Genomic DNA, 16907 nt, shown 5'->3' with positions numbered 1-16907 from the left:
GTAGGGGTGTAACGATGCACTCATTTTCTCGATGCATCAATTACAAATCCTGACGATGCATCGATCTTGAGACATGTATTTTTGAATCGTAAATCGTTTATTTCTGTCAATAATCAATTTTAAAGGCTAAGAATCTATTTAATTGTGATTCAATAGCAATTCAGTGATTTTTTTTTTAATTATTACATACGCGAATTAATGGAGATGTTGTGCGCCGTCATTGCGTGGTCACTACTGCTGAAATAAAACGCTCTTATTGCATGGAAACTTCACCGTTACTTTCTATATGATCAAATACTGTAGTTTTACAGAAAGGGGTCATACCAGTGACATTACCCGAGCAATTGAAGCAAAACCGTTTATTCAAGGGCACACCTTTATTGCATGAATGGAGCAGACGCATAATGTAAGTGTCTAAAATGCATATGCACAGTTCCGATGAATGATAAAGGAAATTTAACTTAATGTTGTAAAACTGAATGTACGAAGGAAACTGCTACACAAATAACTACAACATTAACAACACTGAAATAAGAGTGCGCGGTATATATATCAATCAGATGCTATAGTGTTCGTTGCTATAGCAACAGTAGACACCTGGCACGTTTTCTTTCAGAATCATCATAAAAGAAAAGTCAGAGTAAAGAGAACAAAGAAGACTTTTCTTACTATTCCTTGAAGAAAAGTTAGTTTAGCATTAGTTGGGAAAGTGAATGATATTCTAGGGTAGTCTCACCATGGAAGCATTGTATGTGTAATGTACCTGGAACACTTTAATAAGGTTATGTAACCATTAACACTATCCTACACAATAGTTGACATGAACTAACAATACTTTTAAAGCATTTTAAAAAAATTTGGCTTATGTAAATTTCTACAAATGCCAATTTTTATAGGCTGTTAAAATAAAGTTTTGTAGCAAGATTAAGAACTACCATGAACTAAAATAAACAATCGCTGTGTCGCTTTGAACCCTGATTAAGACACATTGGGGGAAGCATTTAAATAAGCCTATGAATGCATATAAAAATGCAGACGTGAATCATTAATCGAATCGCATAGAATTTTAATGTAAATCGCTGCGAATCATTCTGAATTTGCAAAAATCGTTCTTGAATCAAATCGAAAACCTATGAACAAGTAAAAAAAAATTGTCACCCAACAAATTTTTTTTATCGTGACAGGCCTATTTGTATTAAAAAAATAAACAAATGTCAGTGTTTTCAAAATTTCAGTGTAAATTATTTAATTTGATTAGTAACAACCCTATTGTCACAGATCAGCCTAGTTACCATCCTCTTCACTACACTTCCCAGCATCCCCGCCGCCCTTCTAGAGCCTTGTCCCGTCGAGATCGCCCTTTCAGAGTCTCGTCCCGTCGAGGCCGCCCTTCCAGAGTCTCATCCCAAGATGGCCGCCGCCCTTCCAGAGCCCTCTGCCAAGATGGCCACCGCCGTTCCAGAGCCAAGATGGCCACTGCCGCGACCGAGCCCTCGTCCAAGATGGCCACCGCCACGACTGAGACCTCGTCTAAGATGGCTGCCGCCGCGCCTGAAACCGTGTACAATCTCCAGTCTCCGTCCTCGTCCCGAGTCCAGAAATGACTCCACACTTCGGGGGACATATACCCAAACTGCTGGCTCTGAACGGGTCTCCCGAACTGCCTGCTCCATCCTGGTCTCCTGAGCTGCCGGGTCCGCCCTGGCCGCCTGAACCAGCACCGCCCTGGAGGCTTCCTGCTCCATATAGGCCACGTCCTCGTCAGCCTCTAGGGCGCCTTCTGGGAGGGGGACTTCTGTCACAGATCAGCCTAGTGACCATCCTCTTCACTACACTTTCCAGCATCCATTCTGGTCCCCAGCTGCACATTTCCAATCACTCACACCTGCACCTCAACATCACCCTCATCACTGCCTCTACTTATACACACTATTCACCCCAGCTCACTGTCTGGTCTCGGTTTTCATCACAGCAGCGTCTCCATCAAGTTCACCCTTTGGATTCTCACTTACTTGCTTACCTCATCACTGCACCTTTATATCGTAAATAAACACCCTGTCACCATCCATCTTCTTCTCCTAAGTCTGCTTACAGTAACACCTATAATGTCTTAAAGGGATACTTCACCTCTAGAAAGATGAATGTGTATTTAAAATGGATCATTTATGTAGTAGAAATGTGAAATTATTTTAGAATTTGGAGCCTTCTAAACTGAGAAAAGACAGAAAATGTATTTTTGGCTAATGTGGATGAAAGACAACAACTCCCAGAATGCACTTGCTTCGCTGCCCTACAAGGCCACTCCCAAGCCACGCCTACCGGTAAGAGAGCGCAGTTAAACAACTAGGCTAGGCTACTAGTTGACTCGAAACTTAAAACACGTGGTTTTATTGCGTGTCTCCGTGACGAGTCTGCCCGGTATTTCGACATCGCCCAAAATGTCTGGGATTTGGCTTTTGCGTTCTACAGTCACCATTCATTATGTTTACTGTGGCGAGCAGGACTAGTCTGAGGGGCGTGGGAGAACGGCGCGAGGCCGGTGGCGTGATTACTGATGAGCGACACTAGTGAGACGCACTGGTCTCGTATCTCTCACGGAGGAGCGGGAATTTTCTTAGCAATGATAAAACGCACATCAACCGATCACTTGTTTAGCATTCATGTAAACACTACATTCAGATTCACCAATCGGAATGAATTAAGTTAGATTGAAACAAAAGGTGTGCATGTAAACAATGAATGGCGACTGTAAAAAGCAAAAGCAGAATCCCGGACAGTTTGGACGATCTCGACGGCCGGAAAAAGAGGATGGTAACCCCTACTACTCAGCTTTCTCCACAGAACAAGAGCCTGTTCGCTTAACTTCCAAAAAAAGATGGCTGACACTATTTGTACATTCTGTGAGTGAGATCCCACCCCCTATGGGTGGGTTGAAAACATGCGGAACTAGCTCCTACTACTGGCTGTAGTTTCTAGCCTCTGGCCAAAAAATCCTCCGATGACGCAAAATGATGATTTTTGCGTCATCTGAGGATTTTTCCAGACAAAAAATACATAAATCTAGGGAAGCACGGTAAATAGAAAATACTACAGGTTTTCTACTGATACAAAGCTTAATGCTAAATGCTGAAGTATCCCTTTAATGTTGTAAGTAAATTTATTGATCAAATTTTTGAATTTAAAATGAAAGATGAACAATATATTTAAGATCAGGGAAAAATGCCCTTTATAAAAGGTAAACAAAAAAAAACATAAACAAATTTCACAAATATGCTGATTTAAAAATGTCAGTGCTGATAGAACACTGATGAGAATACTTTTTCCAGACAAGCAACTTTTTTTACTTGGACAAGTGAATGACCTATTTACTAGCCCGAAGGACAAGCACATGACAAGGCTTAGTATCGAGCCCTGACTTTATGGTGAATTTGTGGTGTTTTTTTTTTTTATTTTGAAAGGTTGTAATTGCAATTGCATTGACCAGCACAAAATGTCTTATTTTGTTTTCCCTGGAAGAAAGGAATATACATTTTAGAACAACATGAGGGTGATGAAAAGCATTGTCATTGTTGGACGAGTTAGTCATTTAAGAGTTAAGAATCACTAGCTATCGGTTTGCAGACCGACATCTTGCCAGAGAAGTAGTTTAAGGTCTCTGCCTCATGTGCAGACTGTTTTCATGAGCTTAGCTAACAAAGGGCTCTGATGATGTCATGAGAGGATAAGGGTGAGATGACCTTATCTAGAATCTTAAAGCAGCCCACTGTAAAATCCTCATCTTAGGTTTACAGAGGGAGAACATGTGATGGACATTTATTATTTGCTTCAGGCTAAAAAAGAAATAAACAAGACAATGTTTTTAAATACCTAAGCCCATTTAATTCTACTGGTTAATCTTGATAAATAAGACACCATAGAAGTTTCTGAAGATTGTTAGATGGCAGCTGCCTGATTCTTAGGGCCCTATCATACACATGGAGCAAGTGTTTTTTGCTAGTTTTAGCCCTAGTTTTATCATTTTCACGTCCTGCGCCACATTGTTTAAATAGCAAATGCATTTGGTCCATTTGTGCGCCCATGGTGCTGGTCTGAAAACGAGATGTGTTTAGGCGCATTGCTATTTTGAGGCAACTGAAATAGACTGCAATATTTTTTTTTGTTATTTAAAGAGTGCATTAGTAATGTGTGCCTATAGGCAGGTCCACAACACACGTACACTTTGCTTTTTACATACAGAGGGATGTGCAGCAGTACACAAACTAGACAAATATTAAAAAATTAAAATAATGCAATGTAAAAGATTAATATTGTGTACATAAAGATATGGTGGAATCCGGCTTGTCCCATAGATGGTCTGCTTGCGTGCTTTAACCTAGCGCACGAGCAGATCCGTTTCCACTCTGGAGAAGTGTTCAGTCTTTCAGCTTACAAATTCTGCCATGTAAATAGCATCCCGTCATGGCGCGAGCGCAACTGGCTTTCAAAGGGAATGGGAAATTACACTCTGATTGTTTTTTTGCACATTATGCCCAAAACACAACCATTACTCATAAACTCTTTACCCGCCAAACATGGAATTTTCCGGGTTTTATGAAAAAAACGCTTCCCCGCCAAACACGGAATTTTCCGGGTATCCGTGTTTTAGGTGGTATACGGTAAGGAAGACCCGTGCGCATGCTCTGAAAGAGTACGGAACTTTTTGATCAAAGAAACCGACTGCGATCGGCTCAAACATGAATGGAGTAGCGAGAATGTAGGTCAAAATATCTGAAATGAAGAGGTTTACGGCTGATCAAGTACTGGAGGTGTTGATGGACTCGGAGTCCGATCACTCCTTATTTGATCATTCTGAATCTGATCGGGACGAAGTAGTTAGTGAGAGAGATGTCCATGTCACAGAAAGTTCTAGTCATGGATGAGCAGCAGATAGATTGTTCACCCGTCGATCTGGACAGTGAGTGGACGCATTCAAGGCCAAGACCTCATTCGTCGTTCCCAGGTGGCAGAACGCGTAAGGTAAGACAAGATAAGAAAAAAAGAATATGCAAATGTAATGCACAATGTTGGATAATATATATATATATAAACACTATAGTGTTTGTGTGTGAGTGTGCATGTATTTATGTGTGGCTGTGTGCATAAATATGAGCGTGTAATGCCCAAATTGTTTCTCTCTTTGTGCACATTTACCACACTGTAATATGTATTTACAAGTGAAACTCGAAAAATTACAATATTGTGCAAAAGTTGATGATTATGGCTTACATCTTATGTAAACCCCAAATTCTAAATTAGAATATTGTGAAAAGGTTTTCATAAGCTGTAAGCCATAATCATCAAAGTTATAACAAATAAAGGCTTGAAATATCTCACTTTGCATGTAATGAGTCAAAATAATATATTAGTTTCACCTTTTAAGTTGAATTACTGAAATAAATGAACTTTTGCACGATATTCAAATTTTTCGAGTTTCGCCAGTATATATATATATATACACTCATCTAAAGGATTATAGGAACACCATACTAATACTGTGTTTGACCCCCTTTCGCCTTCAGAACTGCCTTAATTCAACGTGGCATTGATTCAACAAGGTGCTGAAAGCATTCTTTAGAAATGTTGGCCCATATTGATAGGATAGCATCTTGCAGTTGATGGAGATTTGTGGGATGCACATCCAGGGCACGAAGCTCCCGTTCCACCACATCCCAAAGATGCTCTATTGGGTTGAGATCTGGTGACTGTGGGGGCCATTTTAGTACAGTGAACTCATTGTCATGTTCAAGAAACCAATTTGAAATGATTCGAGCTTTGTGACATGGTGCATTATCCTGCTGGAAGTAGCCATCAGAGGATGGGTACATGGTGGTCATAAAGGGATGGACATGGTCAGAAACAATGCTCAGGTAGGCCGTGGCATTTAAACGATGCCCAATTGGCACTAAGGGGCCTAAAGTGTGCCAAGAAAACATCCCCCACACCATTACACCACCACCACCAGCCTGCACAGTGGTAACAAGGCATGATGAATCCATGTTCTCATTCTGTTTACGCCAAATTCTGACTCTACCATCTGAATGTCTCAACAGAAATCGAGACTCATCAGACCAGGCAACATTTTTCCAGTCTTCAACTGTCTAATTTTGGTGAGCTCGTGCAAATTGTAGCCTCTTTTTCCTATTTGTAGTGGAGATGAGTGGTACCCGGTGGGGTCTTCTGCTGTTGTAGCCCATCCGCCTCAAGGTTGTGCGTGTTGTGGCTTCACAAATGCTTTGCTGCATACCTCGGTTGTAACGAGTGGTTATTTCAGTCAAAGTTGCTCTTCTATCAGCTTGAATCAGTCGGCCCATTCTCCTCTGACCTCTAGCATCAATAAGGCATTTTCGCCCACAGGACTGCCGCATACTGGATGTTTTTCCCTTTTCACACCATTCTTTGTAAACCCTAGAAATGGTTGTGCGTGAAAATCCCAGTAACTGAGCAGATTGTGAAATACTCAGACCGGCCCATCTGGCACCAACAACCATGCCACGCTCAAAATTGCTTAAATCGCCTTTCTTTCCCATTCTGACATTCAGTTTGGAGGTCAGGAGATTGTCTTGACCAGGACCACACCCCTAAATGCATTGAAGCAACTGCCATGTGATTGGTTGATTAGATAATTGCATTAATGAGAAATTGAACAGGTGTTCCTAATAATCCTTTAGGTGAGTGTATGTGGTACAATTAGGAAAAACAGATGTGAACCGCCGGTCATTCGAGATGTCAGAAATGCTGACCTTAGGATTGGGGAAACAATCATGCGTCACAACGAAAATGTGATGGTCTTGGCATGGAGAGACAAACAAACAGTGAAAATGGTTACAACATTCCATCAGAACAACATGGAACGTGTTGAGGTATGGCAGAGAGGCCACCAAGAAAAAGTTGCAAAGCAAAAACCAGCATGCATTGTGGAATACAATCATGAAATGAATGGCGTTGACAAACTAGACCAAAACATTGTGTACTACCCTTTTATCAGGAAGTCACACAAGTGGACGAAGAAATTTGTCATGTATCTATTTCAGATCAGTTTGTTCAATGCTTTTGTCATTTACAAAGCGAAAAACCCACCTCTCATTCATCCAGAGTGTTATAAAATCATGGACCAGCCAAGAGTATGCTAGTGGTGGGGAGAAAAGTGCTACTGAAAACACTCCAAGAGCACCATACAACACTGACCCAACAAACAGGCTGAATGTCAGTTTTGCTGTTCATGAGCTTGTTCCAATCCTGCCCACTCCCAAAAAGCAACACCCAACCAGAGGATGCAGAGATTGTGTACGTAAGGGGTTGCGGAAAGAGACCTCGTTCTACTGCAAAAGTTGTGGCGTCCCCTTACATCCTGGGAAATGTTACTCTGTGTACCACTCAAAAGCAAATTACAGTGCCTAAATGTAATATATTTTAGATTTATTTATAATTGTAATTTATTTTGGAAGGTTTTATATATGATGGAAAAGACATCTGAATGTATTCTGCTTGAAAATGCACTTGTTTGATAAAAATGCCTTTTTCTCAGCTTTTTGTCCAGAATGTTGTGTTTTTGACAAAACCTATCTATGTTCAAGTGGCAATAAAAAAATAAAAAATGAAGATAAAATAAAATAGTTTTTTTTTTTGTTTAAAAGCAGAGGCTCAATCTTTATTTTGATATGTAGCATGTTCATATTTTCATAGAACAAAATATTCTGTGGGCCATTAAAGTTTAGCGAAAATCGTCAAAAACCCTGGCGGTGGCTGGCAACTTTAAAAAAAATGCTGGCGGGGAAAGAGTTAAAGAGGTCATTGGATGCCCATTTTCCACAAGTTGGTATGATTCTTTAGGGTCTTCATGTAAAGTTTGTAACATACTTTGGTTAAAATTCCTCAATGGTTGTGTAAAACAACACCCTTTTTACCTCCTCAAATGAAATGTGCATGTCTCTTTAAATGAAAATGAGCAACTGCTCACCCCACCCCTCTCTTCCATGGGGGATGTCGACACAAGACACGTAAAGTGCTGCCTTGGCAACCTGCCTTGGTGGACAGTATGCAAATGGCTGAGGACGGAAATATGCTAATATGGGATAGTCCGTCAGTGGTCGTGGGCAGCGCATGAGCAATATGACATCATATTGCTCTGAAAATCCAAACGGCTTGATTATTGAGATAGTTTAGGCTTTTTGAGGATAAAAAAAAAAAGGAGTGAATGGATTTTTTTCATTGTATGGTGGTTGTGTCCACACACTGCAAAGACACATTTATATGCAAACACCATATAAAAGTGAATTTGGCATCTGATGACCCCTTTAAGAGAATAGAGACAACCCTTTTAGACCATGCTCTGGGCGCGTCTACCATTTTTCCCGTCGTTAAACTAGCAAAAGTGGATTCGGACATGCCCTAACTGCATTTGCGCCGTGCTCTTTAGACCATGCGCTTATTTCATTAAAATATGGCCCTAAGTTGGCAAATGGGAACATGGTTTGTGTAACATTAGCAACACATTATAAGCTGTTTGTCTGCATAAACTAAATTAAGCAAGGGTATAGAGTTACATTCAAGCTATTTTAAGGCATGAAGAAGTTTTTTTCACATGAAAAAACATTTAAATGTCATTTTGGTGATCAAAGATGAGTTTTAAGGGATACAATTATTGACTACAATGGGACTTTAAGTGAATGTAAACAGTCAAGAAAGACAACGCATGTGCAACAGTATCAGTATATATTGGATGACTGATGACTTAAAGAGACAAAAGTATCCCTGCTGATGTCTATGTTTTTAATGTTCATCAAACAACAAAAGACAAAAAAAAAAAAAAAAACCTGCTGTTGACTGAATAACTTTTGTAATAAGGATATCTAAATTTATACAGTAAAGACTATGCAGTGTTGTTTTACATTTGATTACTAAATTCAATTTCTGTACCTAGATCTACCTAAAAAACCTGAAAAGCACTTATTTAATTTGTGCTATTGCTTGTAGTCTGATTATTTGTTCTTATTTTATTACAGACTGTGTTTACTTTAATAACGTTTGAAATGTATGTTTTATATATATATTTTTTTTTTTTCATTTGCATTGTTCTTGCATTCAATGTAAAAAGTCTGCCGACTTGTATAAAAAATGCACTAGACAATGCTGACTCGAGCTTCAGTGTGTCCGTAGAGGGATGAAACTTCAAATATATTGTTCATACTTGTACTTAATGACTACAAGTCAGTAGATTAATATTGTAATTTTTGTTTTGATTATGTCACGGATTTCCAAACTTTCTAGAACTTTCAATGATGTGCCACTTTTAGATTTACATTTACATTTATGCATTTGGCAGACGCTTTTATGCAATGCAACTTACATTGCATTCCAAGGTACACATTTACATTCTTATCAGTTCTTGCTTTCCCCTGGGAATCGAACCCATGACCTTGGCGTTGCAAGCGCCAACGCTCTACTGTTGAAATGAAATGAAAAATTAAAATCATTTACTCACCCTCAAGCTGAACACAAAAGAAGATATTTTGAAAAATGTCGATAACCAAACAGAATTTTGGGTGAGTATTTGTTTCCATACTATGGAAGTTAATGGGGCCTATCAACTGTTACACAGTCCTATTGTTACGTTTTCCCAGTTTTGTGTATCTTGTGTTTTATTATTTAGACTTTTAGGTTGCATTCTGGCCTGTTCTTTTCTGGTTTCCTGTGCCATATTTTCTAACCATTTTATGTATTTTCCTTTATGATTAGTTCCCTGATTGTGTCCAGGTGTGCCTTGTTAGTCTATAACCTGTGTATATATAAACCTCAGGTTTTCCTGTGTTCATTGCCAGGTCTTGTTTTGTTGGTGAGCTCAGTTCTGTTTCGTTTATTTGTTCCTGGAGTTCCCTAGTGTCTGTTCCTTTGTTTATTTCGGTTCTTTCATATCTTTAATAATATGCTCCCACTCATTTCTGAGTTCGCCAGTATTACACCTATTCATTTTTTCAGATTTTCATTTAATTTGTTTTGCTGCAATTCAGAGTTTGTAATGTGACAGCTTCTTTGTGATTCATCTTCAAGCTGGTTGGTTTGGTTCTTGTGGTTCAATTTCAATGTGGTTTTGCATTCATAGCAATCAGTTAAACTGTGTAACTGCTTATGTATAGTAAGTTTTACATCCCTGTAAGCTACAATATTAACAGAGCAGAGAATACATTCACAGGTTTGTACAGTGCACAGGAGCTTTTATGCAAAAACCTAAAGACCTAAATGACAGCTACTCCAAGGAATTATTATTTAGACTGTGAATATTTGTCAGTGGTTATGATTGGTGTGTGTGTCATTGCTCAAACCTGTGATGCCAGAGGTAAAGTCTGTGTGGAAGCTGATGGGGGTGCTGGAGCTCTGCGTTTCTTTAATTCCACTTTCGGGGACATCTTGGAGATGTTCATCACAGACTGAGACTGACCAAGAGTGCTGGGACGGGTCTCCACACATGGGCCACTACCCACCACTGACATACCCTGAGCATAAAATAAAGAGAGACACTTTAAGAGCTATACAAATACACATTTAAGAACATGTTTAAAAAACATACATGAAAATAGCAATAAGTCTATAAATATAAGTGCAAAGTAGAGAAAGTAGAGACTAGCTTAGTGCAAATGACAAGGTGTATACATATTGAAGGTGCATTGTACAGAGAAATGAGGTATTGTTGTAGGCAGTGGATCCTGAATAGTGTTGTAGGCAGTGCATCCTGAATAGTGTTGTAGGCAGTGCATCCTGAATTTAAAAGGGCAGCAGTTTAACAGAGAACAGCAAATCAATAACATTTGGGCTGGAAATGTCACGACCTGCTCCTGGAGTGTGGCTGAGTTCTGAGGGCTTTACCCTGGCCCTGACCCCACGTTTACACACCATTAAACAGCTGCGCTGATAAGACGGTTAACAGGGAGGGACTCAAGACATAAACTAAACTACAACAGCTGCTGACATCAAGTTTTACACTAGTGAATTTCTAGAAGCAAAAAAACAAAACAAAAAAAAAGACATTAAAAGCCTAATTTTGTAATTTTGAAATTCATTCTCCTAGTCCACTATGTGACAAAGGCTGTGTGCAGAACTGAACTAAGAATCAATTTAAATTCCAATTAAATTCCTGAATTGCATAACTGAAATTTGAATTTTCATTTAATAAATTTGTTTTTAATAGTTTTTAATGGACTATGGAATTTTTGGTTATACATATTACTACACGTTTTAGCTCATATTACATAATCAAAAGATAAAAAATTTATATCACTTTTTATTTTATAAATTTATCTTAAAACACTGCAGACCAGTGGCGGTTCTAGCTTTTTATAGCGCCCTGGGTGAACTACCCCTTCTGCCACCCCCACTCCCACTCCCACTCCAAACCCCACAAAATCACAAACAGAGATAAATGGGTGAGACAAAATAAAAATATAAAAAAACAAGATAAAAAAATAAAAAAAAATGCAGAAAACACACAGAAATGAAGGAGTGACATTTAAACACATCCACAATGGAGAACAAATGAAAACACACAACAAATAACGGCATGTTCAGGTTTGACTGTAATATTGTGACATAACAGCAAATAAAAGATACTTCAGTACAAAAGAATACTTTGAAACATTGACAAAGAGTCATTTTGTGTGTGTATATATATATATATTAATAATGTCTAAAAAACTTTCGTCTCGCTGGTACCACCCAGCTCCAAGTCTCCTTCGTCTCCGCTGGTCCCGTCCAGTTCCAAGTTTTCTTCGTTGGCCAGTCGTTGCTCTGCCTACGCCTTGGGACACCAGGGCCTTTGGCTGTGCCTCGTTCCTCCACCTCTCCGGCTTAGTTAAGCTCCTTCTCCCCTCCGGCACCCTGGCTCTACCTCGGCCGCTTGTCACCGTGGCTCTGCCTAGGCCTCAAGGTCCTTCGGTGTCACCTGGTTTCATAAGCTCCACCTCTATGGACCCAACTCTCTTGGATCCACCTCTGTCAGGCAGTTTCCTGGCTCTACCGTGGTTCCTCCCTTCATTGGTTCTGCCGTGGACCTTTGTCAGGATGGCTCGCTGCTGGGTCTTCATCTGGCTCCTCCCTCAATCAACTCCTCTCTGGCTCCTCCCTCCATCGTCTCCTTTGTGGTGGACAACCCACCCCCCACCATGAGGACACGCCTTCTGGGAGGGGGTGTAATGTATGGGTTATGTTTAGTTTCATTGTGTTTTAATTTGATTTGGTTTTGTTCTGTTCCTGTTTGCCTGAGTTCCCAGTCATTGTTAGTTGCCAAGGTTTCCGATTTGAGATATGCACGTTCCATATTGATTAGTCCCTTTGTGTATTTAAAACCTCCGTTTTCCTCAGTCCTTTGTTCCGCATTAAAGCAAAACTTAAGAACTTTTCCTCTTTGGTCCCCCTGCAGGTTGGAAGGGGAATTGTCCATTACCGCTGTTGTAAATAATTTAGCCTACTGTCGCACTCACGCTCGCTGTTTATCCAGCACCGGCTTTGGAATGGACGATGTCCACAGACAAGGTAGAGTATGTTGCATGATTTAATGAAAGTATGATGTATTGCGACATCAGAAACGAAGAAAAACGAAATAATGACTATTGTAACGCTTGCCATAAAGCAAGTTAAATTTGTAGTTTCTTATGTCTCATTCGAACTACAGAAACGCTACCCGATCTGGCAAACTTGCATAGTGCGATTATAGCAGATATAGGGCCGCAAAGCGAATGCAGAAGTCCCTTTTACCCAGTTACGACTTGAAGAACCACTGAAACGATTTTGGAAACATTATTTTAAGGTAAAAAATAATCTTAAGTGTAGCTTTAATGTTATGTCCATGTGTGATGTGTAATGCTATTGCCCTTTGTGTTTATTAAAAGTCTATTTCTTCATTCATTCTGAGTCACACGTTTCTCTGGTGGATTTACTACACGCTCAGCTAACACCGCCCTACTTTTTTTCCCAATAATCCATTACACTCTCCATATCCTTAATGCAGAAGATATAGTACATTGCTATTTCCATATCATTGCGACTTTAATTTCAGAAGTTTGTCCAACCTGGCAGCGACAGCTACAAGCAAGCCATTCTTCCACTCCTGAAGGAGGTTTAACACCGTGGGTTCTTTCACAAGTTTGTTTGAGTGGTACAACATTCAACTACTGGCTTAATCAACGGCGTGAGATTGAGGTGTGACTACCTGTTTAGTCAAACAATTTTGGACTGGAAAGGGTGGTAAAAAATGTCTGGGAAATCTGTTTGAAAGCAAACATTATTTTTGCAATTTGGTTTGTTGCTGCTAATGTCACAAATTACACTCTTCACCTTACAAACAAAAGTATAAAAGCAGGGATATGCATTAACATACACACACAGAGGTGTGAAAAGGACAGAGGGGATGTTTCTTTAAGAGAGAGCAGAGAGATCTGGCAAAAACTGAGGAACGAGACTGGATCTTCTAGAACCTTGCATGGGTGTTTGAGTGAGTGCTCAGCTGTTGGTTGGAACGAGAGAGAGAGAGATAGAGAGAGAGAGAGAGAGAGAGAGAGAGAGAGAGAGAGAGAGAGAGAGAGAGAGAGAGAGAGAGAGAGAGAGAGAGAGAGAGAGAGAGAGAGAGAGAGAGAGAGAGAGAGAGAGAGAGAGAGAGAGAGAGAGAGAGAGAAAGGTATGCAGTCTTACAGCTTGCCTTGAGAAGAAAGACTAACAAACAGACATATGATCTAAACTATACATAACACTAGGGACAAATACACACACCAACACAAACAAACACATGGAAAAAGCACAGAGACAAAATAATCACAGCTCTCCTATCATGGCCACATGCTTTCATTAGACGCCACAACCTCCCAGTAAAAGTTTGGCGTTCTCTCTAACTTTTTTTTTTTCACCCTTCTCTGCCCTTAGAACGGAATGTACAAAGTGGGAATGGCTATTAGTGGGTTGTATAATCGGAAATCAGTTACTGGGACGTGTTGAAAATGGCTCTTGGCACTGTCTGTGATATTGTAAATAGCGTGCACCTGAACTGGTGTAATTACAGGGGGGAGCATCGAGAGCAGGGAAGAGCCCTTCATAAAATATGGTGATCGAAATAAAATAACTGGCATATTAATGATGAATTATGGATGTCCGGGTGTGTCTGGGTGTCATCAAAAACACAGCGTGTTTCCCAGAGAAAAGGAAAAAGATGTACAGAGCATCTTAGAGATAGAGGCGTGTGTGAGTTTACCTACTTATCCATTATATTGGACACACATTTGTACCCAGAAGTGAACTGAATATAATAAAACCTCCTTTTGGGGATGTCCTCGTTTGTAAAAATGGTATTAAAAATAAAATGATTATTATTATTTACAGTAAATGCATACAATTTTCAGTTGGGGTTAGACTGTAGTATTTATAACTAGCTTATATAACAATAATAGGTTGTTGGGGGGTTTACTTGTGAGGGCCAAATGTGAAATTTTATACCAACCTACTAGTGAAGACATTTTACAGGCCATTTTACTAGTGTTTTGCACATGTTTCTGTGATGTGTAGGTTTAAGGGTAGGGGTTAGGTTAGGTCATTCAAAATATCATTAACCTGATATAAAATTAATGGAAGTGTCTATGCAATGTCCTCACTAATACAGTGCAACAAACGTGTGTGTGCGACGCTGTCTGTCTGTGTGTGTGTGTGGGTGGGTGTGTGTGTGTGTGTGTGTGTGTGTGTGTGTGTACATTCAAATAATGCCACAAAAGGGTCATCCAAGAAGCAGAAAAAGTCCCAGCAAAGAACTCTGAGATCTTGTCTTGCTCAGATAAAAGTGATCCAATGCAAATCTATCCATCTGAATGTATTTGAACAGTGATAGTGAGTATAGGAAAATAGGAAAACTTATGTTGAAAATCAAAACCGTATCATCTAGGTCAATTCAGTGTGAGCGGGAGATCACACGTTTGCCCAAGTGATTACTGACACCTAGTGGTGATACCTGAAAATAAATACATTGGATGGTGGAGATTTCTGAAATGCACTGCAATTTCTATTGAAAAAAATGTAATAATAATTAAGGACAAACATTTTCATTAATTTAGATTTATTATCTTACATCATAATTGTATGTTTTCGTATATAATTATTATTGTCATTATTGTTGTTGTTATTATTTATTACATGGCTTGGTTGAATTCTAATGTAGAATGCAATGCGGTCTGTTATTTCTTGATAACAGACCGCTGCTAAGTATAACACACCGTTGCCATGAAAAACAGAGCGTTGCTATGGACGCAGGATTCTAACCGTAGAGACGGAACGGACTATTTTCTTTAGGGGAAGCAATACAATCGTTTTTAAATCAATAAACTCCTTTTTAAATCAATATTTTGTGTCAAATTATTGACTTATTTGGTAGGTAGCCATGTAATAAGCGGGATAATGTAGAGGGGACAACCCCTTCAGGCTGATTCAAGACCGTCCTGATCAGCCTGTCCGGGTTGTATTCGCTATAACAACCGCCTCGCTCTACATTATCCCTTACATAATAAATTATTATATATTCATGAATATATTATTTATGTTTTTTATACTAACCAATCAGCATTCAGACCAGAAGTTCTGGTGCAGAACTATTCTTTTTTCAAGTGTAGAATTTAGAGATGCATCGATTGATCGGCTGGTGACCGGAATTGGCCGATTTTCACGTGACCGGTCGGTCAGTCTGACATATGCTGATTTTATGCCGGTCAAATGCACTTGGGTACCGCATGATTAACATTGCGCAACATCAGCATCACACATGCACACGGAACGCACATGTAGGAAACTTCGTGAATTACAACCGTTTCACACCGCAAGTGTGAGCGGCGCGTATTTTTTTTGGTGTGCATGTTAATCAATGAGTGCATTCACACCAGGAGCAGGAGCAACGCGTGAGCGTCAAGCAGGAGCGGGGGTTTCGGCGCCAGGACTATTTTTGCTACGCTGCTCACGCACAATTAAAGTGAAAGCACACTTTTGATGGACAAAATAAATGATTTCATATTTGTGTCTAGTGTGTTTTAAAGGAGAACTCTGGTCAATTTTAACATTGAGCTCATTTTTTTGTACATTTGGAGTGCTGTCAGTACAGAGAACAATGACAAAAATCGGTGTTGCCTACACCGTGTTATCCTCGTTTTAAAATTTGCACCCTGTTGACTTCAATGGGGCAAGTTTTAAACCTGCTTTTAGCCTCTTAACATCCTTGATGTGTCATTACAAGTGCACAGGTCATGTGAGTGATTCCTTCGGAGTGAACGCGGATGAATCTGACTGCAGTAGATGTGAAAGAAATATATAAAAAATGATGTTTATTCAGCCAGCGCTCATACCTGTATTTACATCCTGTTTTCGGTCGAAGTCCACAGTAGTCGATTGTCGAGTTCACGCGCGTGATCATAGGTACTAAACTTATGCGCGTGAACTCGACAATCGATTAAAACTTGCCCCATTGAAGTCAACAGGGTGCAAATTTTAAAACGAGGATAACACGGTGTAGGCAACCCCGATTTTTGTCGTTGTTCTCTGTACTGACAGCACTCCAAATGTACAAAAAAATGAGCTCAATGTTAAAATTGACCAGAGTTCTCCTTTAACAAGAACTGGAGTAGGCTATGTCAGAAAAGAAAATGAAGACTCAAAAATATTTATAGAAAATGTACCCATTTAAACTTGTTTTTATTATTCAGTTTCCCAATCATTTCCCTGCACTTGCTCCATTTGCCCGAGCTTAACTCTCTGCGCCATGTACAAGCGTTGACAGTGAGTGCTTGTTTAGCCTGGCTGGACATGTGGCAGATGAGAGAAGAAATTGATTGAAAAGAGGAACGAAAAGAAGGAAATGG

At 39.7% G+C, this 16907-nt stretch overlaps 1 protein-coding gene across 7 annotated transcripts in view; it reads right to left on the bottom strand.

The window, feature by feature from the left end:
* The window catches only part of cobl (cordon-bleu WH2 repeat protein), a 115532-nt gene that overhangs the window by 41093 nt on the left and 57532 nt on the right, over positions 1-16907 (bottom strand). For all 7 annotated transcript variants that reach the window (XM_084385536.1, XM_084385540.1, XM_084385539.1 and 4 more), the window contains one exon: positions 10359-10529. In XM_084385536.1, the coding sequence (XP_084241662.1) occupies positions 10359-10529 (171 nt within the window). The remainder of the gene's footprint in view (positions 1-10358; positions 10530-16907) is intronic.

Source organism: Rutilus rutilus, assembly GCF_951802725.1.
Source record: "Rutilus rutilus genome assembly, chromosome: 17".
Lineage (NCBI taxonomy): Eukaryota > Metazoa > Chordata > Actinopteri > Cypriniformes > Leuciscidae > Rutilus > Rutilus rutilus.
The sequence above is the reverse complement of the archived record's forward strand: the minus strand, read 5'-3'. Positions and strand labels throughout refer to the sequence as shown.